This window comes from Brassica napus, chromosome A2, assembly GCF_020379485.1.
Source record: "Brassica napus cultivar Da-Ae chromosome A2, Da-Ae, whole genome shotgun sequence".
Lineage (NCBI taxonomy): Eukaryota > Viridiplantae > Streptophyta > Magnoliopsida > Brassicales > Brassicaceae > Brassica > Brassica napus.
The window spans coordinates 19,509,159-19,537,011 of record NC_063435.1 but is presented as its reverse complement, the minus strand read 5'-3'; the positions used below and the strand labels follow the sequence as shown (position 1 = coordinate 19,537,011).

The 27,853-nt window shown below is 34.5% G+C and overlaps 1 protein-coding gene and 1 long non-coding RNA gene across 8 annotated transcripts; one reads left to right on the top strand and one right to left on the bottom strand.

Moving 5' to 3' along the window:
• The first annotated feature begins 270 nt into the window (after positions 1 to 270).
• On the top strand, positions 271 to 5,829 carry LOC106407265 (COP1-interacting protein 7). 6 transcript variants are annotated; one of them, XM_048759442.1, is made up of 13 exons: positions 271 to 551; positions 858 to 1,037; positions 1,116 to 1,236; positions 1,304 to 1,352; positions 1,412 to 1,476; positions 1,586 to 1,632; positions 1,737 to 1,889; positions 1,987 to 2,162; positions 2,223 to 3,418; positions 3,492 to 4,580; positions 4,666 to 5,068; positions 5,258 to 5,323; positions 5,441 to 5,829. In XM_048759442.1, the coding sequence occupies exons 1-13, from the start codon at positions 493 to 495 to the stop codon at positions 5,494 to 5,496; spliced, it is 3,660 nt and encodes a 1,219-aa protein (XP_048615399.1). In that variant the 5' UTR covers positions 271 to 492; the 3' UTR covers positions 5,497 to 5,829. The 6 variants fall into 6 exon arrangements, with proteins under 6 accessions (XP_048615399.1, XP_048615404.1, XP_013703558.1 ...); XM_048759447.1 differs by having other exon boundaries at positions 272 to 551; positions 1,307 to 1,352; XM_013848104.3 differs by having other exon boundaries at positions 272 to 551; positions 1,424 to 1,476.
• A 1,626-nt stretch (positions 5,830 to 7,455) lies between these two features.
• LOC106409457 lies at positions 7,456 to 20,496 on the bottom strand. 2 transcript variants are annotated; one of them, XR_001282073.3, is made up of 7 exons: positions 19,720 to 20,496; positions 19,461 to 19,627; positions 18,988 to 19,295; positions 12,981 to 13,055; positions 12,524 to 12,670; positions 12,174 to 12,271; positions 7,456 to 9,048 (listed from the first exon to the last, which is right to left on the bottom strand). It is a non-coding gene; the product is annotated as an uncharacterized LOC106409457 (long non-coding RNA). The 2 variants fall into 2 exon arrangements; XR_001282076.3 differs by lacking the exon at positions 12,981 to 13,055 and having other exon boundaries at positions 8,779 to 9,048; positions 19,720 to 20,490.
• Between the last annotated feature and the right edge of the window lie 7,357 nt (positions 20,497 to 27,853).

Below are 27,853 nucleotides of genomic sequence, written 5' to 3'. Positions count from 1 at the left end.
CTTTCAGTTTCTCTTAAAGTAATGTGTCAATTTTTTTTAAAAAAATTATGTTTTTAAATTTAGATACAAAGTGTACTGAAACATAATTGTTCTCTAAATTAAACTGTTTCGATCCTTCATTTTGAAGTCATTTTCCTAATAAAGACATAACTGTTGTTTGTTTCAACAAAAATAAAATATAACAACCAATATTACCGTTGAGGAAGACTATGGAGCCGATGACATATTTCTGTCGGTAGTAAACACTTATAGACACTTACACCTGTGATCACCCTCGGATTTCCTATTTTACCCCTGACTTTTTCCCACTTTTACATTTTCGCCCAATATTTCCTCGAAAATTTCGCAGATTACACACTGCCTTTCGCTCTACAATTCTTCGTCTCCATCTGATTCTTCACTTTAATTTGTAGTTTGTGTTTCGTTCTTCGGTTCGGTTAGTGGGTTCTTCTTTGGATGATTCAGTAATCTGAAAAGTTTCAAGATTTTGCGATGAAATCTTCGACCAGGCTTGATTCAGTTGTGTTTCAGCTCACTCCCACTCGAACCCGGTAATATAATCTCTCTCTCTCTCTCATTGATCTAAAATATTTATTTAAGAACATAATATGCGCCGAAAGGTTTTGCATTTTTATTGGTTTCTTGATAATATCAAAATCCTTTTAATGGTGATTTGATCCCATATTGTTAAGTGTTAGAAACTGTAACAAAGTTATTCCATTTTTGAGTTCTTTGATACGATCAAAAGTCTTCTCTTTTTTTTTTGTGGGCTGTAACGAAGTGACAAAGCTATTATTATTGCATCGAGAAGTCGAGAAAACTGTAAAGTCGCTAACTTGTGTAACAAAGTGATTCAGGTGTGATCTGTTGATAATAGATAATGGAAAGGCTGAGAAGATAGCTACAGGGTTGCTTGATCCTTTTCTCGCTCACTTGAAGACTGCACAAGATCAAGTTTCTAAAGGTGGCTACTCCATTGTTCTCAAGCCTAAGGATAGTGACAATGCGGCTTGGTTCACTAAAGCAACAATTCAAAGGTTTTATAACAATACAAGCTTTCTTTAAACGGGGCTTTTTTGGACACTGAGACACTTTTTCTTCTTTGTTTTCGTTAGGTTTGTTCGCTTTGTGAGCAATCCGGATGTCCTAGAACGTGTTTACACTTTAGAAACTGAGATCATGCAGATGAGGGAAGCAATTGGTATCCAGCACATCTCTGAAGTAGCATTAACTGTTGTAAGTAAAACTTTGATATACTGTAAATACTTTGTTTGGTCAATTGTAACGTTAGATTGTACAAAAGCAGGTGGAAGACGACAATCTACGAGCAAAAAGAGCAGAGAGTACACAAGGTATGCTATAATGATGCCAACGTTTTCTCACTAAGATTACAGTTGAACCAATATTTTAGAATGTGAATCAGGTAATAGGCCATTGCTAAAGTTCAACGAGGAGAAAGCCATTGTCCTTTACGAGGTTACTTAGAACCGGAATGGTTTCTATAATTAAAATGATTTTCTTCTTCTCATCTTTTTTTTTTTTCTGGAGAAAACAATTAAATTCCATCTTCTTTCATCTTTGACAGCCAGATTCACATCCAAAGCAAGCAAACACATCAGATGAAAACTCTAAGTATACCACCCCTTTGCATGAAAGATGTTTCTTTTCTTTTTCTATGCTTAAAAGAAAGAGAGTAGTGAAGTATCTGATTGGTGATGTGGAATTGTTTTTATCAGAGTTCAAGTTCTGAAAGTTCTGGAGACAAGGAAGAAAGTGTTGCAGAAAGAACAGGGAATGGCATTTGCACGTGCCGTGGCAGCCGGTTTCCAAGTTGATGATATGCTTCCTCTTATATCTTTCGCCAAATCCTTTGGAGCCTCACGTTTGATGTGAGAGGATTTCTTTTATTTTACTTCTCGAGTTCGAAAGAATCTTTTGAGTAGCAGCCGTAGTTATGTCACTGTTTTGCTTCATCGATGTCATTAGGGATGCCTGCTTAAAATTCATGGACTTGTGGAAGAAAAAGCACGAATCTGGTCAGTGGCTTGAAATCGAAGCAACACAGCCAAACATCTCTCCAAAGAACGCCTCAGGGACTATGTTGGCAAATGCTGCTAATATGCGTAGGAACTCGTGGCCTGGGACACCTGAAAATAATAATGGTAAGACGGTCCATTGTTTTGCACAGTCGATATTTATACCAATAATATTTTTTTATTCAGATGTGAAGTCTCCTACAAATGTAAATAAAGAACATGTGCAAGGGCAGCATCCACAGCCTATGTATGCACCATGGCCAGTTCACTCTCCGCCCGGGACTTTTCCAGTGTTTCAAGGATATACAATGCAGGGCATGCCTTACTATCCATATCCATCACCCTATCCCTCTACGGATGATTCTAGGCGTAGCTCTGGCCAAAGAAAGGCTAAGAAACATCACTCATCTTGTAGCGAGGACTCCTCCGGATCAGAAGAAGATCAGGGCAGAGAGAAAGGAAAATCAGGTAGGAGAAGGAAATCAGGGAAGGTGGTGATTCGGAATATAAACTACATTAATTCGAAGAAGAAAGATCATTCAGGAACAGAATCTGATGCTGAAGAAGGGGCGATAGTAGTAGAATGTTACAATGTTGGTAAAGAGAGAGAAACAAAAGGGACAGAGGCTGACACTGGGGATTGGCAGGCCTTTCAAACTTTATTGTTGCAAGATGCTGATAGAGAAGAACGTACCGTTGACCACATGATGGAGAAGGATAGGCAAGGTACATGGAAATATGATGATCCTTTGGCTCTTGACAAACGTGAAGCAGAAGAAAGATATCAAGAAAGGGATACTCAAAATGGAACTGTGACTCGTAGAATTAGGGGATCTAGTGACTCTTTTATGGTTCACCAGAGAGAAAATGGTTTTGAGAATCCTTCTGATCCTCTCAACTTGAATGGTTTTGATAATCCAGGGAATGGTCTGGATAAAAGATCATCATCAGTTAACATGGATGATGATTCTTATATTGTTACTCGGGAAGCTGGAAGCAGTACTCGAAATGCTTTAGACATTGGACCAGAGATCTCTTCGTACCACCAAGCTGATGGAAGTGAAAGAAACAAGATCAGTTATGAGCCTCATGATCTGAGTCTGATGCCAGAGCGAGAAACAGAGAAGTTATCAGCTGGCTATGATCCTGCACTAGATTTTGTTGGTTCCAAAGCTTTAAAGAAAAAGAATAACAAGGAAGCTGGAGTTACAAAGAGAGATCCAACAACAAGACTGTCTAATGATGCTGCAGATAAGAGGAAGGCTTCAGGGGTAATACGGAAAGGAAGACCCACAAAGATGAGTCCTTTAGATGAAGCAAGAGCACGAGCTGATAAGCTTAGAAATTTCAAAGCTGATCTTCTGATCATCAAAAAGGAAAAGGTAAAACTAACAATTTGATGAGATAATTGCTTTTTTTTTATTAGTGCATCACACATTCTTATTACCGTTTTAGGAAGAGGAAGAGAGGAAACGCATCGAAGGTCTGAAAATAGCAAGACAGAAGAGGATTGCTGCTAAAAGCAACTCAACTGTAGTAGGCCAGTCACAGTTATCTGCTCAACAAACAAGAAAAAATTTGTCAAACAGATTTTCTCCTGGCGCTCCTAGAGCCTCTAAGTTTAGCGACACAGAACCAGGATCATTATCATCACCTCTTCAACGCCGTCTTCCTATAAGAAGTGCTTCTTTAGGCTCAAATGAACCTCAGAAAGTTCCGAAGAATAGTAAACTGAGTTCTGGAAGTAAGTCAACAGGTAACAGGCTAACAAGATCAATATCACCGCTACCTCCATCTAAGAGAGAAAACATAGCATCAAGTAACAGGCTAACAAGGTCGACATCACCGTTACCTCTTTATAAGAGAGAAACCAGAATCAGTCTTGATAGTCAGAACGAGTCTGTTTCAAGGACAAGACCCAAAATGGGTAGTGCACCAAGTTCTGCAGTGAGGTCACTGCACATGGCAGGAAGTAGGCTAACAAGGTCGATATCACCATTACCTCTCTCTAAGAGAGAAACCAGAGTTAGTCTTGATAGTCAGAACAAGTCAGTTTCAAGGACAAGACGATTATCAGAACCTAAAACGGGTAATAATAGTGCACCAGGTTCTGCAGTGAGGTCACTGCGCACAATAGCATCCAAAAAAGCATCTGATGCTCCGGAGACAAAGAAAATATCTGCCATTGTTAACTATGATATAGCGAAAATCGCCTCTCTTCCAGAGCTGAAGATAAAAGCACCAAAAGGTCCTAACAATGTTCTAGTGAAAGGAGCAGAGAAAATTAAATCTTCAGCTTTTGAGATTGAACCATTTGGTAACAAGAACAAACCCTTGTCCCAAAATGCTGTTGATGAAACTCCAGTGATTGAGAAGACAGTGGTGATGGTGTTGCCAAGTTCAGCTCGAAGTATAAGTGCAGCTCAGACGGAGGAGTCCAAGTTAGTCCCTGGATACTCCACCATCTATGACTGTTGTCCTTCTGCAGGAGCTGATAAGAAAGCTGTTGAAACAATGCAGGAGAGTGGCAATGATCTGGTCTTAGTAAGTACTCTTATTCTAGCCAGATCACTTTGATGTTCTGTTTTACAAGGTTTTCATGACTGGCATGTGTTTTTTTTGCTTTCAGATTAGACCGGAAACTCTGAGTGACTTGATAACAGAAACACCAAAGTTTCTGACAGTTCAAAATGTTGTTGAGAAACCATATGAAGCTCCCCATGCTCGGGTTTCTTCGTTAGAAGTTCCAGGTAACTCAGTGTGTTCCCAAGCACCTGGACCAAGCTGTCATTCAAATGAAACAGCGCAAGAAACTGTCAAAGCTCTTGCAGCGGAGAAGAAGATGAGTGAGGCCTTGGAGAAATCTCAATCAAAGGAGTCAGCAACAAAAGGGCTTAGAAAACTGTTGAAATTTGGAAAAAAGAGTCGGTCTTCGTCTACAGGTAAATACCATACCAAGTCTAATAGTGCTGCTGCTGTCAGTAGCAACAAGGATCATGAATCAGCTGTAACTGCTGCTACGACAAGTGAAGGTACAAACATTTTACATTCTTTTATCTTTATGGCTTGTAACTAATTACTAAGGATTTAACTTACATGGTCTCATAACCGCACGAACCTTCTGTTGATGTTGAGTATATGGTGTGGAATAGAGAATATGACAATCATGATTTGCTTACCTTAACTTGAAGTCAATATAAATTTTATGTTTTGTTATCCAGCTTTTACACTGAAGAATCTCATATCTCAAGATGAAACACCTACAGCAGCAACTGCTTCACAGAAATGTAAGCAGTTTTTCGTTTAGAAACTATCTGACACTGTAAAAGAAATTCTCCTTCACTTTCTATGCTTTTGTCAGTAATCTATGATAGGTCTCACTTTTTTTTCCTTCATTTCCTCAGCTTCTCGCCATTTTTCATTGCTCTCTCCCTTCAAGAACAAGAAGAGAGTATCATGAAGACAGAGATCAATATCTACATTTACAGTCTTCAAATCTTGTAGTGGCTGAGTATTTATAAAGTATCCATCGAGCCTCTTCCCAGTATTTATGAACACTTTAATTCCAAAAGCAATGAAATGGATGCAATTGTCAACTGATAAAATATTATTAGTGTTGTTCTATTTTATCTAATCTACTAGATTTTTAGGGTATATTTTTTGTTTTACATTTTTGTTGAAATTTAATTTTTATATTTGTATTTTTAGTCAATATATGTTTTTCTTTGTATAATATTTATCTTAAATGATTAATAAAAAGTTTTAATAATTGTAGTAAAATAGTTGGACCACACCTATATGAATAGGACATGTTTATGTTTTAATAGTTTTAATCTATTCTATTAAAAAGGAAGTAGTTTTGAAAAATCTACTTATACAAAGTTACTGCACCTTTTCATTTTTAATCCAACCAATTATATATAACTAGATATTATAACTGAACTCCTATTATATAGCAACCAAATAATATTTCCAACATTTAGAAATATATTGTAATCTCTCTTTTAATTCTAATATTTTTTTGGATCCACTTTTTTATCTACATATAATACCGAACGTATTGACCTTTATAAGATCTACAACTTATAACATCTACCGTTAACTAACGTGCTATACCAATATCAACACTATTAACAAAACAAATTATATCAGACATTGTGGACAATATAGAAGATTTCATATTATGTTATTAGATTATATATTTGGGACTGCAATACTAAATTAAAAAATATGCTAAATAAATCTTAGAGAGTAAAGTTTAATATTTGGGTCTTCGGGCCGAGTTGGATCGATTCCTTTTATGTCCTAGACATTTAAACCAACTAGATATTTAAAAATTTCAGTTCGGATTCGGGTTGGTTCCGGATCGGTTCAGATTCGTAATTCAAATAACTATAATTTTTGGTTACATGACGGATCTGACCGATTTGAATATTTAAAACCCGAAATGATTTGATATACCCGAAAACACAAAAATACCTGAAACATGAAATTTTTTGAAAACTCAAACAAAACTCTTAAAAGTTCAAATAGTTTATATAACCCAAAACTTTACCCAAAATATGAACTAAAAAACATAAAATATCCAAAATTTTACTTGAATACCTGAAATATATAAGTAAATTTTGATAGCATCACCTTTTAACTTAAAATATCCATAATACCAATCTTAAATATCCAGATATGCCTAATATACACAAAACAATTGGGTACTTTGTTTAGCCGATCGAGTCTCAGATAAAACTCGAACCTAACCGAGATCCGCGGGTTCAAAAGTATACCCAATAAATACTTTGTTTTAGAAATTGACCAAATTGAATATGTATTTTTGGATCAGTTTTGGTTCAAATTTTTGGATTCGGATAAAGTACATATGCCTAATAGAAATTTACAGAAAAATATACATAGAGAATCTCAAATAAGCTAATTAAATCTAAATAAATATCCTTCTTTGATATAATATGACTCTGTAACGTAATAATGTAAAACAATCTCAAAATGATAATTCATATCAAATTGTGTTTTTTTCTTTATAATCCAAAAACCCGCGCTTCAGAGCGCGGATCAAAATCTAGTAGTATTGATTAAAACAGAGTTCTATTTGAAGTTTTGAACTCTACTGTGACATACTGTGACATATTTGTTTTGGACCTATTCAATAAATTGTGACTAAATATAAAATTACACTTCATTATATAATGACCTATATATTTAAAGTAAACTAACTTTAATCTGTGATTATTATTTGAACCTATCCAACTTTGATAAGGTCATCCATCTTTTGTCGTCGTTGGCTTCTACATCTTCTTCCTCTGTTCCACCATCATGATCTCCGACCACCACACACGGGTAGATTCACAAAACAAAGAACAAAGTAAAATTAGGGTTTGTGGATTGATTCGTGGACCAGCCATCTTCGAGAGCCAACTTCTAGCGTGCCCCAAATGTGAAATGCCAAATCTCCTATGGGCTCCTAGAGTCTCCTATACCCCTATTTCATAATTCTTTTTTTTGATCAAAATCTAAACTCCTAAGTCAAATCCTTCCCGGTTATCAAAACTAAATCCTAACCCCCCTATGGATTAGTGAACCCATGGGAAAATATTTAAATTCTATACCTTTCAAATTCAAAAAAATATATTTTAAAATCGTTTTTAATCATATTTTGATGATTTTTTCGAAAATATGGAAAACAATGTTTTTGGATTTTTGAAATATTTTTTTTATCAAATTGTATAAATCAAATAAAAAATATTAACGTTTTCATTTTAATTTTATGATTTTTCGTTTGACATATAAAATTAAAAGAACAAAAGGGTCCTTTTGAGATTGTGTTATGAGATATAGGGGCATGAGAGGAGATGATTCCATTCTCGAGCAAGAGGTTTTGCTTCATAGAGTTTATGTGCTTACCTGCGCAGCTGTTTGATAAAGGATGTTTCTTGATTAGAAGGAAACAAAGATGATAGCTCAAATTAGTATATGTGATTCCGACCCTTGATTGTTGATCATCGCATGAACTCTTTCGTGAATTTTCTCTTGAATCTGAGTAATAGACGCTATGTTTTGTTTAATTCAGAGCTCAGGTCAGTCACTATCATGAGTGAAACTGAGACAAGAGTGAATTCTGAGTCAAGGCAAAAAGGTATTTGGAAGACGTGAAAGCTCCCAAGCAAGTTTTATCCCCTTCGCACGTTTCTGTCGTGGTGTTGGACGTACTGATATGGCATTCCAACAATCAAGGTAGCAAGGCTGTTAAATCTGCTCAGTTGGTACTTGATTTCTCAAGAATCCTGAGACTAATACTGAGGTAACTTTAGAGTTTTGACTCTATTACTATTTTTTTTTTCTTTTATTGATATGGATCTTATGCTCAGTTGATAATTATCATTTAATTTTCAGGTCAAAGTTTTGGGTTTTGATGCCTTTTTCATATCGCTGGCAACTGGAAAGTCAGTTGGCAGTGAAGTCAAAACAATAGAACTTTATTGGTTTTTGAATTATAATCATCTAAACTATTAAAACTGAAGTACATTTTGTACTTAGCCCTGACTTTTCCACAAAAATTACCACTCTATGCCACTGGTTAAAATTGAGCGTTTTCTTTAATTTAGTAAACCAAGTCCATCGTTTTCTGTATAAGTAAACCATTCAATAACAATCCAATTATAATTAACATCGTACCACTATCCTACCAATCATTTAAAATAGTTACTAACAGATATAATTAAAAAACCAGTAGTAAACCAGAAAATTTCAAAACCATCTTAATCATCGTTATTGTCATTCTAAATTCTTAAACATACAATATCGAATTCAATTGTGATACTACCTTAGTTCATCTTTGTCTACTGAATCTAGAGTCAATAGAGACACTCCTACATAGCTTTCCAGAATTATACTTAAACATCTAATATCGGTTTATATGATACCTCGGTTTATCTTGGTATGCAGAATCAAAACCCCAAAATAACGAAAGCTACAACTCCATGTCATTGTCCACGCATTAATCCTGACAATATAAATATATATATCATAAGTTATATCATTATTATCCTAATTAAACTCACGTAATTAAAAACCAAAATTAACTTTAACAAGTCAATAATATACTAAACGAATATACTTGCCCAAATATATTCCTATTTTTAAGCATTTCCATAACAATAGCGATGTCAATCAAATACAAAAAGATTTTCAAGTTATTGTAATCTTGCCAATCACGTTTAGTATCAACTCATTAAAAATCTACAACCCTGTGATTACGGTAACTCCATAACAAGCAAAAAAATTTTGGGAACAAAATCGATCCGCATATTCTCTATTAATGATAAAAAATCACAACTGCCAACATCTTTATTGGTTTTTGGCGTTAACCCTAGCTTTACTCACTACCTATATATATATATATATATATATATCTCTTCTCCCCCATTACGTGAAAACCAAATCATTCGACTCAATTCCTCTTAAAATGTCGATCCTTGCTACATTTCATCCTCTCACAAAACTCAGACCATTCAAAAATAAGTGGCGAGTTCAAGTTAAGTGCTTACATTCCTGGAGGCAGAACACACCTTTTGGAGATACCTTTGAGATGGTTTTAGCAGACCAATGGGTAAGATGGTTTTATCATTTCTATATGTTTTTTATATTGAGAGTTACTGCTTTAACTATCTAAATTAATATTACCAATGTGTTTTTGTTAGGGAAACAAAATCCAGGCCTCTTGCAAAAGAACACACATGGCCAAAGTTCAACGTGCATTACCATTAGGAAAATGGGGAGTCATTGAAAATGTACAAATGAATCCAGCTGGTGGCAAATATCGAACAACACGCCATCCATACAAGATGGCTATCTCAAATGAAACTGTGATAAAAGGGTCGGATTTAGCTGATGATCGTATCTTTCTGTCTCTGTCCAATTATGAATCAATTGGAAAAACAGACACAAAAGAGGCTGTTTACCTTATAGGTACTATGGTTATCTATTTCAATTTTTTTTATTAATCTTAAACCAGTTTTGTGGTCTGACAACATTCTATAAATGGGAATAACATATATTACTCCGTTTTTTAACAGATGTGATAGGGAGAGTTCATGACCTTGGGGATGTCCTTACAGTCAAGGCACAAGGAGAAGACAGGAAGAGGGTCGAATTTCGTTTAGTTGATTCACAGTATGCTCTTATTTCCTCAATTTTAGACATTACTCTCCTGTTTTGAAAAAGTCTTACTAATCTTTAACTTAACAGAGGAAACGATCTTCCATGTTGTCTTTGGGGAACATATGCTGAGCAAATAGAAGCTTTTATTGAGAAGAGTGATGATCGAACTTTTGTTTGTTTGATATGGTTTGCGAAAGTGACCTTCTTTAGAGGTATTTTACTTTAAACTTCGTGATTATTTCCTATCATTTACTCCATCTAAACTTTTAAATTATAAACTTTGTCTGTACTAGGAGATGTACAAATCACAAACGCCTTTGATGCATCGCGCATGTACCTCAATCCAACAGAACCAGACGTTTTAGAGTTAACTGAAAGGTATATTCCTATTTTTAATGATTTAATATTGTTTACACTAACTGTTACTGATTGATGTTTATGATTCATAATTTTGTAGTTTGTCAGCTGCTAATTCACAACTTGCTACGGTTGAGAAATCTACTGGGAAGAAAGATGGTAAACGCATTCAATTTGATTGGAATGATGCAGAGATCAAGCCGATTTCAGAAATCATGGATGCAACACAGGTAATCACTTAATTTTTTGTTCATTGATTTCTCTGTCTCAATGTGGTTTTCTGAGATTGTTTATTGCATTTAAGTTATTTGTGACTAATTTGGTCCAACAAAACACTTCTATGCAGGTGGAGATTTGTAAAATCATATGCACAATTGAAGCAATAGACACTGATTGGGCATGGTTTTACTTTGGGTGTGACCGTCACAGCAAAAAAGTCAATAAGCTCGCAAATATTGATTATGAACAGATGACAAGAATTGACAAACCAAAGTTTCATTGTGAAATTTGTAATGCTATTGTGACTCATGTTTCCCCCAAGTAAGTGTTTACAATCGAATTACATGTGTTACGTTTTTTTTTTTGTAATTATCATACATTTTGCTAATCGATTTTATTGACTTTTATAAGGTTCAAACTCCATGTGGTCGTGAAAGATGCCACAAAGACATGTAGTCTAATGTTACTAGGCTCTGTTGCAAAATCCATTGTTGGTGTGAAAGCTGATGATCTATGGGATGGTTCTTATGGAGAGGTATTTTTTATACAGTTTTTTTAGCATATCACGTTAGTGCAATTTAAAACTAACAAATGGTTTCAAAACTTTAATAGATAGAAGATCCAGAGATACTACCAGAACCTATCCGAAATTTGGTCGGAAAGTCCTTCTGTTTTGGGGTGTCTATTAACTCTGAAAATGTCTCAAGTGGATCAGCCACCTTCTTGGTTTTAGAAGTTTGTTCTGGAGATAAGGTTCTAAGCATTGAAAGTGGTTCTGAGGCAATTTCTGAAATGGGAACAACTTTTTCTACAATGTCATCTGGTGGTGTAAGTACAAAAAAAGTTGTATCTGTGATTATGTTATAATTCTTCTTTTTTTCTTAGCTTATTTTTTTTAACCAAATCGCAACTTCTACGGTTTTAGGTGGTGCTGTTGGATTCAAGTTCATCTGAAGATCCTAAAACTCCATATTCAAAACGCAAAGAAGATGATGCTGATCTACCAGACCTAACATCCACTTCCAAGAAACTATGCACCAAAGTGATCAAACATGAAAATGCGAAAACCGATTAGCTGTTCGGATAGGAAAAAAGTTTCTTCCTTTCAATGTTTTTGAATTGTTTTTTTACTTTTATTTTCTCAGTACTTTTAATGTTTGCAGTGCTTTCTATTGTTTTCTATTGTTTCTTATTTTTATTTAAGTGACAATGAATAAAATCTGGTTTTCTATTTGATTTCTTTTGAATTGTTATATTAAAGTTTATCAGATACATGTAAACATATTATTCAGTCTCCTAAGTTAACATAACTAACTAAGCAATTCATATGGTCGAACTGACTTAGATGATTTCTAACTATCTAATTTTAAGGATATAATACCAAGAACATACCTGTCTCAGCTTTGATAGAAAGCATCTGTTACGTTATCACCTTTGCATATTAACGTCCTTCTCATCAAATCTCTTCATAATCTCCAACAACATGATTGCTTAGAATAAAATAAAAACAATTCTTAGTTATATTAATCATTTATATTGGCATCATTTTATTAGAGAACTATAATAACTGATTGTAATAATTATATATTTTATCTATTCTGAATGGATACAACAATAAAGGAAAACCGCCAGAAATATATAACTAGATTCGTAAATATACTTTTTTACTTAAACGATTTTCCTAAATTTCAGCCAACAATATATTGTCAATCTTAAATTTGGGTAAAAAAATATGATTTTACCTCAAAAGAGTTTATTCTCATCCAGACAACGTCTCTTTCTTACGCAAGATTTTTCTCATCCTTTTCCTCATACAGAGCACTCTCACGCACATTGTATTCCAAATATGATGAACCGGAAAAGAGGAAATGTACGACTGGGAATTGACACTGCAAAAAGAAAACGTTCACCAACAATCAATGAGATCCCTAACCTTGAAGATAACCACAGATGTTCTAAATCTATCTCCAATCAGGATATTCCATTAAGTTCTATTTATTTTAGACTGTTGGAAACCATTGAAGGTCACCAAGTGCTAAGCTACACAATTCCACCATTTCAACAAATAAGCATGCTTTCACCACAAACACCAAGGAATTTGAGAAGATTAGTCCTTGGTAAGTCATTCACCTAAAAGAACTTATTAACTATATTAAGAAAATACACACTGTCCTTTGTCAAAAGCTGGTTTTATGATACCTGATTATCTTTGCAAGGTATCGATTTAATCAAAGACAGTGTGCCATATACCCCCACGCCCAGCAGTTGCTTAACCTCAATAACAAGTAAGTTTTGTTTAGATTTTTTATTTACATTTGGTCTTACGTAGAAAAAACATGCTCACGCACATAGTCTTGCATTGGAAATAAACAGAGGATCTACATAAGAGGAGCTTCAAATCAATCAAATCCAAGGGAGGCCATAAACGCAAAAGCGATTGTAATGTCCTAAAAGACATTACTAATATATCACAGGTGCCAAATAAAAGAACACCAAAACATGCACGTACATTCAATGCATCAACTCAGACCATAGAAGAAGATGATGAATTGGTGGGAAATGATTTGTTTGGAGGTAGCAACACGTTTAGGTGTTTTCTTTGTAATTGTGTAACTTAATCTTTCTGGACATTACATGATTAATTAATTGTGTTGCATACAGGGATAGTTGATGAGGATAATGATCAGGTTTTTGAATGTTCTTCCCAAGAGAATACTGATACAGAAGATGAGGATTCTGACTTAGATGATCCTATAGTTTCTGAAGAACAGGATGATCGGATGATTATCACTAATAAGGCGCCTAATTCAGAACGTGTTGTTGAAAGTGTAAAGGCTTCTAAACCATCTAAGTCATATGTTAATGAAAATGGTAACCACCCCAAAATTCTTTGATATACAAGAACACCTATACAGTTGCCTATATTTGAAAAAAAAAATTGACATCATGTTTTCATTTCGAATTTTGCAGACTATTTAGATGAAGGTGATCCGGATTACAAATGTGGTCATTGTGGTGCTATCATGTGGTATGGAGAAAGACTCAACAAGCGGAGAAATGCAAAAAAACCTACATTTTCATTATGTTGTATGCAAGGTCAAGTCCAACTGCCTTTATTGAAAGAACCACCATCAGTTTTAAAAAAGCTCTTGGAAGGAGATGAACCAAGAAGCAGACACTTCCAGAAACATATAAGACCTTACAATATGTTTTTTTCCTTCACTTCACTTGGTGGAAGAGTTGAGAGGTCTTTGAAAAAGGGTAGAGGCCCTGATATGTTTCAGCTACAAGGAGAAAATTATCATCTATTGGGTAATTTAACCCCACCTGATGGTAGTGACCCCAAGTTTGGCCAACTATACATAGTGGACACAGAGAATGAAGTTGAAAACAGATCTAAATGTTTAAGGTATAACAATAAACCTTCTGAACACCTTTTGACCCAATTTTCTAACTAACATGGTTGTTTTTAACTATGTTTTACAGCTCTGGTAAACAAAACTTTGTGGTCAAGAAAAAGGATAATCTCAAGAAAGATATTATTGAGACATTGATGAAGATGTTGAATGAAGTCAATCCATATGTAAAAAAGTTTAGATCAGCAAGAGATCGTTTTAACACAGATCCTGAAAATTCTTTTCATATGAGGATTGTTAGTGAGAGATCGAAGGATGGAAGGACATATAACACACCCACGGCCTCAGAGGTTGCTGCCTTGATTCCTGGTGATTTTAGTCTTGATATGGACAAAAGGGATATTGTTCTACAACAAAAATCAGGAAAACTGCTGAGGATAAACGAGATTCATGCTTCTTATCTTGCACTTCAATATCCTCTTTTGTTTACGTATGGAGAAGATGGATTCAGACTGGGTATTAAGAAAGGAGCAACAGAGAAGGCAAAAAAAACACAAGAAGCCTAATATCAGTATGAGGCAATTCTTTGCCTTTCGACTACATGAACGTAAAAACGAGTCTCATGCTCTCCTACATTCTAGAAGGCTATTTCAGCAGTTTGTGGTGGATGCGTTCACAACAATTGAGTCCAATCGACTGCGATATTTGAAGTTAAACCAACCTTCTCTTCGATCTGATAGTTATGACTCCATTAAAGAGTCTGAGAATGCAGGAAAAGTGGATATGAATGAGCAAGGAACAGAGTTTACATTACCAGCGTCATTTGTAGGGAGTCCTAGATATATGAAGAACAACTATTTGGATGCTATGACAATATGTAAGCATTTTGGATTTCCAGATCTTTTCATAACATTCACATGTAATCCCAAATGGCCAGAGATTACAAGATATGTTAAGGCAAGGAAGCTTAAGGCTGAAGACAGATCAGACATTATTTGTAGGATCTTCAAGATCAAACTTGATTCATTGATGGATTCTTTGACAAAGAAAAACATTCTGGGAGAGACACGCTCATGTAAGACAAACTCGACTGTCTTTTAGTTTGATTGTTCTTCCATACGTGTGAATTTTTGTAACAAATGACTAATTATTATTTTTTTGGCTTGATACAGCTATGTACACAATTGAGTTCCAAAAACGGAGTTTACCACATGCTCACATTCTCTTATTCATGAAGAAGATAAAGGTTCCTACAACAGAAGATATTGACAACATCATTTCTGCAGAGATTCCTAATAAAAAAGAAGAACCAGAACTTTATGAGGTCATTAAAGATATGATGATTCATGGCCCATGTGGACGAGCTAGTACTAATTCTCCATGTATGGAGAATGGCCGTTGCTCTAAGTCATATCCTAAATCATTTGCTGAGAAGACCACTATCAATAAAGAAGGGTTTCCGGTTTACAGAAGGCGTCAACAGTCAGATAACTATGTTCTGAAGAATGGAGTGAAATGTGACAATCGATATGTCATTCCTTATAACCGGAAATTATCTCTTCTATACAGAGCTCATATTAACGTCGAGTGGTGCAACCAAGTTGGTTCTATAAAGTATTTATTCAAATACATAAATAAAGGACAGGATCGTGTCACAGTTGCTGTTGACCCCCAGACAATATTGTTGCAAGTGAGTTGGGAGATGTTGAGCTTACAAAGGAAAAGCTCGACAAGAAAAGGAATGAACTCAAGGAATTCTTCGATTGCAGGTACTTAAAAATTATGATTTTTTCCGGTTACAGCTTACTCAAGCAAGCTGCGAAATTGATCTTTACTTTTTTGTGTATGCAGATATGTTTCAACATGTGAAGGAACGTGGAGAGTCTTTAAATTTCCTATTCACTATCGATCTACTGCTGTTGAGAAGCTTAGTTTTCATCTCCCTGATAAGCAAGTTGTTACTTTCAAAGGGAAAGATAAATTGAAAGCAGTGGTCAGCCGGAAGCTCATTCAAAATACAATGTTCTTGGCTTGGTTTGAGTTGTGTAAAATTGATGATCTTGCAAGAACATTAACCTATGCTCAGATTCCAAACTACTTTACTTACGATAAAAAGTCAAAGAAGTTCAAAAGACGGAAGCGGGGATTTGCTCTAGGCCGGATTAATTATGCTCCTAGGACCCAGGAAGCTGCTTATTTCTTGCGTGTATTATTGAATGTTGTCAATGGACCCACCAGTTATGATGACATTAAAACATATCAAGGTGTTCTGTATCCGAGCTACAAAGATGCATGTTATGCTCGTGGGTTATTAGATGATGATCAGGAGTACATTGATGACATAGTAAGAAGAAGTTTTGAAAGCACAGAAAGTGAGCTTCGGAAAGTGTTTGTTATGATGCTTATGAGTAACTCTTTGTCTAAGCCAGAGGCGGTATGGGAAAACACTTGGCAGTTATTGTCAGAAGATATCGAGCACAACAGGAGAAGAAATTTTAACAGACCAGGTGTGTTTTAAATTTTATTAATAAAATCAATCTAGAACGCTACATGATATTACGTGATTGATAAACTAATTTACTGAGCTCGCCTGTCCTGTCCTTTTTCATTGTAGGTCTTATTCTGAGTGATGACGAGAAAAAGAAGTATGGTTTACTAGAGATAGAAAAAATATTGAAAAGAAATGGTACTTCTCTTACAAGGTTTGAATCTATGCCTAAATTACCAAGGACATATAGGCAGGATTCTAACGTCTTGGTGTTAGACGAACGCAGCTATTGTCGTTCCTCATTGTTAGAAACTCTTGAAAGAGATATTCAGAAGATGACTTGCGAGCAAAGAGAGACATATGAGCAGATACTATTGGCTGTTAATAAAGGAGATGGTGGAATGTTTTTTGTTAGTGGTTTTGGTGGAACTGGCAAAACTTTCCTCTGGAAATTGCTTTCTGCAGCTATACGTTCTCGAGGAGATATTGTTCTAAATGTAGCTTCAAGTGGCATCGTATCATTGTTGTTGCAAGGCGGTCGGACAGCTCATTCCAGATTCGGTATCCCCTAAATCCAGATGAGTTTTCCTCATGTACTATGAAGCACGGAACTGACCAAGCTAATTTAGTGAAAGCGTCATCACTTATTATATGGGACGAAGCACCTATGATGAGCAAGCATTGTTTTGAAGCATTGGATAGAAGTTTATCTGATATAGTGGGAAAACACGATACACAGCCATTTGGTGGAAAGGTTATCGTTTTTGGTGGTGATTTTAGGCAGGTATTGCCTGTTATAAATGGTGCTGGTAGAGCTGAAATTGTTATGGCCTCACTGAACTCATCGTATCTTTGGGAACACTGCAAAGTGCTTAAGCTCACCAAAAATACGAGATTGCTATCAGCTGGATTGTCAGCATGCGAGTTAAAGGATCTTCAGGAATTTTCAGAGTGGATATTAAAAGTGGGTGATGGTAAACTTTCAGAGCCTAATGATGGTGAGGCAGAGATAGAAATTCCTTCTGAATTTTTGATTACCGACTCAAATGACAATCCTATAGAAGCAGTCAGCGAAGCGATATATGGCGATTCAACTTCACTACATGAAAACAAAGAGGCGAAATTTTTTCAAGAGAGAGCTATCCTTTGTCCAACTAACGAGGATGTTAATAGAGTTAATGAATATATGTTGGATAAGCTACAGGGTAAATATTTTTTCTGAATCTTTTAATTTGCCATTTTATGTTTTGATGTTATTCTCCTAATATATGTTTTCCATTTCAGGTGAGGAAAAAATTTATAACAGTGCTGATAGCATTGATCCCTCTGATACAAGTTCTGTAAACAATGAAGCTCTTAGTCCTGATTTTCTTAACACGATTAAGGTTTCTGGCTTACCAAATCATAGTCTTAGACTAAAGGTTGGTTGTCCTGTTATGGTTCTCAGAAACATAGCTCCTACTGATGGCTTAATGAATGGGACGAGACTGCAAGTCACTCAGCTAATGGATTTTATGGTTCAAGCTAGGATTATAACAGGAGAAAGGGTTGGTGAAATAGTTGATATTCCTAGATTGCTGATAACCCCCTCAGACACCAGATTGCCTTTTAAAATGCGGAGACGGCAACTGCCTCTCGCTGTGGCTTTTGCAATAACAATCAACAAAAGTCAAGGACAATCGCTGTCTAAAGTAGGTTTTATCTACCAAGACCTGTCTTTTCACATGGTCAGCTATATGTGGCTGTTTCTAGAGTCACTTCAAAAAAGGGATTGAAGATTTTGATTTTAGACGAAGATGGCAAACCTCAGAAGAAGACTATGAATGTAGTTTTCAAAGAAGTTTTCGACAACCTTTAAACAAATGTGAAAGAAGGTATGTGAATTTCTATCATTTTGATGTCTTATACGAGTGTGTTTGGATGAGTTCTTAAAAAAAAAAAATTCTAAGTGTTTTTTTGTGTACACCGTGAGTTCATGTGACTTATAATTTATTTTACTTATGTTCTTTGCAGATTTCAGGCCTTCATAATTGATCTATGGTTGAAGAATGTTTTTTTTTTCACAAAAATATTTTTAGTAATGAAAACAACATTAGTTTTGATTTCCAATAATTCTATTCAATAAGATTTTTATTCTTTTGATTTCACGAATTTTGAATTATTTGCTGTTGTTTAAAAACAATTCCCAAAAATCGTATGTTATATTAGTTAATCATTGACATAAACTCTTATATACATCGCTGAAGCAAGTAAAAAACAAACATCGAAACATAAGCCAGGGTTCTATAATCTAATTCCTGATTCTACACTGTCCTACTTTATCACCCTATGAATTACTTCCAATAGATAAGTAATTACTAACCTTAGAAAAAGACTGTTGTCCAGACAAGTTGGCATTTTTCTTTTGCATCTTGATTACTGGTACTGGTTCTCTCCACCTCCAATATACTTCCAACAATAAATAAATTCAAAATCAGCATATGATCATAGTACTAAATGATGATCGAATGAATTTAAATGAGAACACATCCATTAAAGATTTACTACATGGTTAGTTGCCTTCCCTTTGCTATGTGATGTTACGACATTTTTTTATCTCTCTCTCCTTCACCATGTCTCTGGCTGAGCTTTTCTATAGATCACTTATGTCCCCTGTCCCTCAGTTTCTCCCTGCAGAGTTGTTTGTGTAGATTACACAACAGTCTAGCTTTTGACAAAGCTCAAAGCTCAGTCTAATCTACGATTGTCTAAATCTGAAGCTTTTTGATTTCTCCAATAACAGAAATCAAAAATCTGGAAAAAAAATTTAAACTGAAAACCGTAGATTAGAATTACCTTAAGAAGGAATAAAGATCTCAGCCAGAGACGAAGTCCTCGAAATATTCAGCTGCTACCCGCGAACAAACCAAAGTTCAGCCTGATTCTTAACCAATCTGTAAGGGGCTGAGGTTTTTTTTTGACTGGAGATTTAACCGATTGAACGTTCTTGGTATTACACACCTCTGATGGATATTAACAAATCATAACACAGAATAAAGATTAGAACAACTAATCGTTTCAAAATCAACTTCAACCTAAGTATACAAACTCGAACCTGTATCCCAAAATCTCCAGTAGTCATCAGTAGATCTAGACTCTGGCTCTCTTTTAAGTGAAAACTTCATAGCTGTTTGTGCACTTCTCGCCAGCAGAACGAACGGCAACAACGACGAAGAGATAGGTTGAAGACACAGAACTTTCTACGGGAACAAAAAAAGAGACGTACAAGATATTTTTCTGTTTTTTTCCCGGAAATAATAGTTATATGGGCTTCCTTGAATTTTTAAGGTCCAATATCTTTTTTCTTAAATATGAATTTCCTATTTATAATTCATAACAAAAGGCCCAATTCAATTTATGTATTTCAGCTTGCTATATATAATTGCTATAGATTGTCTATAAAAATGTTTAGTTAATATTGATGCTGTCTAAATATTTTTTAAAAAATACATATTAAATATTGTCTTCAAAAATTTTTACTCACCACATTTATAGTATAATTTACCACAACACATATTTTCTCAACAAAATACTCTATAATTAATCATTTTAATGTCAAATGTTACCAAGTAAAATTAAAAAATATACAATAAAAGACGTATACAACCTGATAGTTAAAAAATAGACACTAAACAAAATTACAAATATACACCAATGTCAAACAATAGATAATCTATGAAACACAATTATGTTTTTACAACAAACAAAAACATTTAATTATATAAAACATATACATCCGCGCGGACGCGCGGGTCAAAGGCTAGTATACTTTACAACACATGATGATGATTGGTATTGGATGACCGAAGCTTTAATCTATCTACTACGTTTTGAGGTTAATTAACTCTGGATTTTGAGCTTTAGTCTATCTACTAGGTTAAGAACATTATATAAAAATGATTTTCTATATTATATGTTTCTAACATATTATGAAATAATAAATATATATTGAATAATTAAAAATTCAGTAACTAATATTTATATAATTAAATTGGTGCGAACATATAAATAACTTTTATTAATCCAAACAATAGTTTTTCTAATTGATATGGTATATAATTAAATTTAAATGATAGTAACATATATAAATAGTACATTTTAATATTATTATTTATTAAATGATGTTTTTTACTCATATGTTTTTTTTATCAATTGTATATGTTATAACAACAAAAATTAAATTACTGATAGCAAAATTTTTACTGTATGATTAATAGTTTAACTAATTTATAATATTTTTAAAAATTAAATTGTCAATATTTTTTCAAAAGTTTTATCAAAAACATTATTCAAAGTAAATTTTAAAATTAAGATATTGATGTACTTTTATATGGCATATAATTTAATTTAAATTATATATATATATATACATATATATATATATATATATATATTTATCTTTTATTTTTAATACTTATTAAATGATACTTTCGACTTATATGATTTTTAAATCATTTGTATCATGTCATAACAAAAATTTTAAACTATAGATCACAAAATTTGAATGTGAGACTTATAACAGTTTTAATAATTTATACTCGTTTTTAAAAATTCAAAATATAACATATAAAGAAATTTTTTATTTTTTATTATATGGTTAATATGGTTGTTTAATTTCTTTTAATAGTTTAAAATTAAAAAAAATATAATATAAGAAACACTTATTTTTATCAAATCTTTAATATTTAAAATCATTAATTGTCATATATATTTTATCCACATTAGGAAATTCCGTAATATTATTTAAGGAAATAATGAAGCACATTAATAATGTATTTATGGTTAGTTTAATAAAAAACTTATTCTATATTTAGATGGACCAACCTATTTTTCTAAGGATTCTAAAAATCATTCTAGTGATGACATGTGGCTACAAAAAAATGTTGTAATGCTTCTCAAATAATATATAGGGGATTATGCTTTTTGGGATTATTTTTTTAAAAAATTTATTTACATATTTGTTTATTTACTAATAGAATTTAATATGTTTAGGTATGTTTAATATGTTTAGGTATGGGTGTTTGGTTTACGGTTCATCTATAGATTGTATTTTTTAGTCTTTGGTTTTTCCGGTTTAGTTATGATTTTTGGTTTTCGCTTCATGAAATATACTAACCACTCAGTTATTTATAAATTTGGGTTTTGTTTGGAATTAGTTATTTTAGTTGTTGGTTTGGTTTAAATAACAATATTAGGAACCTGACAAAATTCTGAGTTTAATTAGAGCGCGTGAGGGAACCAAACCGAAAATTAAAAAAATACGCTAACAGAGATTTATAAAATATTATCAAATCATAAAATTTTAATTTGAAAACATCAGTTATAAATATAAATAATTCCGCGCAAACGTGCGGATCATAATCTAGTTTTATTTCTTATAAGAAAAAAACAGAGATTTTTTTTTTGGATTTTGATATTCCACTTTTCTCATGTTATTACAGGTAGGCATAGGTGTTCGGATGTCTAATTGGGTTCGGATCGGAGTCAATTCGGGTTCAGGTTTTTGAGAGCACAATCTTTTAATCCATTCAGATATTATAAAAGTTCAGTTTAGTTTTGGTTCGGGTTTACTTGGATTCGGTTCGGGTTTAGTAAATCATATAAAAATAGGTTGATCCGAAAATGTATTCGGTTTGGTTCTACAACGGGTTATTATAATCCGGAAATTCATTTCCATTTTAAAAAATATTCACTTAATTTGGATGAGTTAGTTAAAGACTTTGCCGATGACCGAAATCATTAAACTAAAACTGAGAATTGATCCTAGAAAAATTCATGTAAACTAATCATAACTATTAATGATAACTCATATACAAAAAAAAACTATACTAGCAATAAGAAGAATAAACACATATCCCCTTCTTATTATTTGGGGAGCATTTAAAATAAATAACTTTTAGTTCATGTGTTTATTACAAGTATGCCATTTTTTTTACGTGGCAACTCCACAAGCTCTCTCACATATTCTATTTAAAAACTCTTTATTAACTTGAGTAATTACACAACATGCCATTGATCAAAATATTATAATTACCTTAGCTTTATCTACATATATTCGTAACACATTAAATCATTTATTTCTTGTGTTTAATTACCTTAACCAAAGTTTTTTCATTAATTTGTTACTTATCTTAACTGAAGTTTTTTCATTAATTTGTATCAATACAAGAACATTACTCTTTTTCTGGACATACATATTGGTCTAATTTTTTATTCAAAATGAATATAGATGCCAATAATCAAGTTTCATATTACAAAAAAGAAAATTATAAGAAACAAAAAATTAATGTTTGATGATCATTCAAAGTTTGTTTTCTTAAAAATACTAAAAAGTATTTGATGATCAATACATGCTCAAGTGATTTATTTTCTATTATTAGTATTTTTTATATTAAGTGCCAGTAATGTTTGATGATCAATCAAAGTTTGTTTTCTATTTGTTTCCTATAACACCTCTTTCTGATTGATTTCTTTTACAGAATTTCCTATATTTCCTCTTGATGTTTCCTATAATATCTTCGCATTTATCCCTAAGCCATTATGATTGATTTTCTTGGTTTGAATACACATTATATTCACGATAATCATGCAATACTTGCTGCACAAGTTCAATCTTTGAAATAATCTAATTAGTGCAAGATTGAAGCAAATTGACAAATTTGCATCTCTAGGAAACTTAGTTGTTCAAACTAGCCAAATATGGTAACAAATGATTGATTGCTCAATCACATTATACACCTTCCGTTTAATTAAAACGTGTAGTATATTTTTCACTATAAATATATGGCTTATACAATTGATCGACTCATATCATCCTTCTTCTCTACCTCTCTCTCAAGCAGAAAATTATCTCAAGCAAAAAAAAACTCTCAAGCAAACTCATGGATGGATTTAACTCTGTCTCCGATTTGAAACCTTTCAAGACAATGTGGAGAATTATATTTAAATTAACAGAGGCCGTAACGGTCCCATAATATTTAAATGACATGGAGAGAATTATCATGTGGTAGATGCCTATCAGTTGCATGCATGATATATTAGAGCTCAACCCCTTAGACACAGTGATCAGCGATGGCAATGTTTCACTGGTTAATTAACAAGATCTTGGATCTCAACTGTCGTATATTGATCACAAGAAAGTGTCGATCAGTGGTCCTATAGGGATATCAATCAATACACCTTTCGCAAATATCGATCGATTGTCAGAAGACAGTATTGATTGATGCTTCTAGTTAAGTCTTAGGCGTAAGTTGATAATGCTCACTAGCTTTCTAGTTCAGCGGTAGCTTTTTTCCAGTTGTCTAGTATGACAGATTAGGTTCAGGACTGGATGGTCAAGGATGCTTGACTCATGCAGATTCCTAGATTCAATATTCTAGGTAGCTAATCTAGAACAAGCATTAAAAACAATCAATCAATGAATACCACAACTTAGCAATCTGTAGTTGGGGCTAATCCCTCTAACTTATTTGAACCATGAATCTAACAAGTAAACTACTCAGACATAGCTAAGCAATTCATGACACAAAATTTAAATAATAACTGTATAGAATAGAATAAATGAATCAATGGAGTTCCAATCACAAATATCTTTATGATCTTTTCTCCTAAAACTCTCTGCTGAAAATAAGAATACAAAGGTGGCTCAAAGCTCTCTTTTCTCCTAACACTTAGACAAGTATATATCTATTAGGTTAAAAACTCGCTAGGGGTAATCTTGTTATTTGGTGAAGTATTGGGTTTAAAGTCAGCTGGAACCAAGTCGTGCTTCCGTGTCTCGACATCGAGCGATGGTACATGATGTACATCGATCGATCTTAATCTTCAATCGTCGAGGCTTCTCTTCTGTATCGATCGACGACACTGGATATGCATTGATCGATTGTGACTTCTTTGTATCAACCTCTAATGGTCAGCTCGGATGAATACTCATTTAAGCTCCTAAATGCTCCATAATCATCACTTTACTCCAAGATACTTTTGAACCTGAAAACATACCTAATATGATAGAATATATAGTATATAGATAGTAAAATACTTATATACCATGGGTGAAAATAGGTCAAATCCATGGTATATCAGTAATCAACCTTACGCACCACTCTGTCCGGTGGGCCGAGCTCTACCACCTCAGCCTCTGATCTCAAACGTTCAGGAGCAGCCCGGGCAGCCACACGAACCGGAGGAGTAACCTGACCCACAGATGAATTCACCAAAGGTATGAATGCCTGGGTCAGTGTCACCATCTGTGCTCCCATGAGCTTCACAGCCTCCAGCACTTCCCTCATGGAAGGCTCGGCCACTTCCCCTTCCGGACCACACTCAACATCCTTAGCACCACCAGAAACCCGTTCATCCGTACGGGAAGTTTCAGCTTCCTGCTCCTGGTTCTGATCACGTTTATCACCAGCATCTTCCCTGTTAAACTCAGTCGAAAGGATTGGTCCCTGCGGCAATCCGGTTTTATTGTTGACCGGACCCGTCTGGGTCGGCAACACCTGAGTAGGAAACACCTGAGTACGCAACACTTGAGTCGGATCGACCCTATCAGCCTCAACAATCCCGGATGCTCCAGCAGCCTCCTTTCCCTTCTTAGACTTCCTCTTAGTACCCTTAGGATTTACAACACAAAGAAAGGTTAGTTCATAACATAATCCAAAACCTCAATCCAATCCTAAGATTATGCAACCAAGCATTCAACACAAGGGAAAACAACACCCTTACCGTGAGTCTCAACAGCCGAATAGATGGTGATCCCAATAATCCAAGCAAATCCTAGAATCAATCAGCTCTGATACCAACTTGTAAGGCCCGATCATGGATTCCTCAATCCAACTAGACGGCGGCTTACTTAAACATTATATTCAGTTCGATTCCTTTACTTCCGATTCCAAGTGTAATATTTTTCTAAGTATTTTTCAGAGTTTTGAGGTTCATTCAATCACACTTAGACTATCATATTCAAGTAAGGAAAATTGTTATTTTATAGATAATTAAAACAAGATCCATACAACATTCATTCGTCCTTAATACATAAGTTGCACAGTAGGCTATCATAAGTTCACAACTAGCACAATAGGTTATCAGTACTTCACATCTATCAACAATGACTCAATCACCACACATCTTCCTATGTCTGGAGTCCTCACAGTTCCTTTCCTTTACCACGGTACAAGTCTGTACCTGGAACCACAAACACAACACACAAGAAAATGATCAAATAACCTAAGACAAGGAACTATCATTGCATGACTGGTTCCATAACTAATCATCAGTCTACACATCAGGCCAAATCTGACCGATTTCAAAAGTGTTCCAAGAACTAATTAAAATTCACTATAACTCATGATAAATCCCAACTAATAGATTCCCATAATCAGAATCCAATGAATCGACCCAGACCATATGGATTCTGATCATGAACCGCCCGACTAAGGCCATGGGCATCATTCCAGAACCGGCCAAGCCATGGTTCCTTGCCATCAAGTCTGAACCCACAGACTACACCATAATCATTCAGAATATAAGATGAAGTAATCAGAAAGTGGAAATGGGTGTAACCAACAAAACAGATCGAACCATAGACTCGGACGGATCAACCACCGGCTATCTCCGATGGTTTGCAAACCACACCACTAACCTTAGGCGTCTGTTCTCCAGGGCGCCAAGTCCTTCTCCTTCTCCTTCTCTCTCTGTCTGGTATCCACCTTGCTTCACACGGTCAGGGTTTGGTCGGAATCGATCAAGCATGACCACACACGGTTTCTCTTCAAGCCGCCGGCCACTCTTTCTTCTCTTTTCTCTCACGATTTCTTCAGGGCTTTCCCTAGGAAAAATGATGCTCAAAATCGACCCCAATGGTCTGTATTTATAGAGAGAGAGACCAGTAACTGCTCTGGCGGATCGGTTACAAGGGATTGGCCAAGGAGATGCCACTTGTCCCCTTGTACCTTTTCGCCCAAAACCGCTCCCATAGCCGCCCAACTGCTCCCTTAGCAGTTCCCACATGAAAATCAACCCCTGGCCTTTGTCTTACTGCCTGGTTTGGTCAGGATCGCACATGGACCGTCGTCCCACACGGACCGTCGGACCGGCTCGGTAACTGCTCGGACCTGACCACACTGGTCCGGACCGGAACACTCCGCCAAGCTGAGATGAGCTGCCCACCAGTTGTCCCCAGCTGAGTGAGCTAGTCCATCAGCTCCCGTAAGCTGAACAACACTGAGTGAGCTGACTCCATACTCTATTGAGCTGACTGAGCTTGATCCGGACCTCGTCCAGCTCCCAGATCACTCGTCCAGCTCTATTTAACTTGTCTCCATCGTATCCAGGTTAAGTCTCAGCTGTCTGACGTTCTTAACCATCAATTTGGACCATGGTACGCTTGTCTCAAGTCAGATGACCTGATCAGTGCATTGCCTCACACCACAGTCCGTCCGGACGATCCTATCTAGGATCGGGGACATGACAATGTATCTTTAAAACAAGAAAACCAAGAAAAAAACCCAAAACAAACCGAAAACCAAATGGTATAGAGGCAACCAAAGTGTTTCATGTTGTGTTTAGACAATGAACAATGGAACTGACTATTTATGAATTTCAGTTTGGCTATTAATGTTTTTGTTCCGGTTGGATAATAATAGTAGAAACTGACTAATAAATTTTGGTTCCACTTTGGTTCTGGTTTGGTTTGTTTTAAAACATCATTTTGTTGTTAAATAATATAGATTAATTGTTATTTGTGACATTACTGAAACTATTTATATATTACTTTAAAATATAAATTCTTATAATTTTATCACATTACATTATATTTTCAATTGATTTAGCGTGGAAGTGGATTAATTTATAATCGGGAGACAATTAATTATTGTAATAGTATTAAAATTATACTCTTAGAAATTAAAAAAATAGTTATTCATACTTTAGATTTTCGTCAACTGTATCAAAGTGAAATAGAAATAAAATAAGAAATATAAATCATTACATTTTCTTAACTTTTTAATTTCATAATTGTGTATTCTATAACCAAAAAAATGTAGTGGTTCTTTCAACTCAAGCCAATAAATTTTAATAAATACAATTTTATTTTTAAAAAAAATATTATATTTATTATTTTATTTAAAGTAAATTTTCAAAAAAAAATTAAGATATATTTTCATATACAATAGTTATAGCGTAAACTTCCC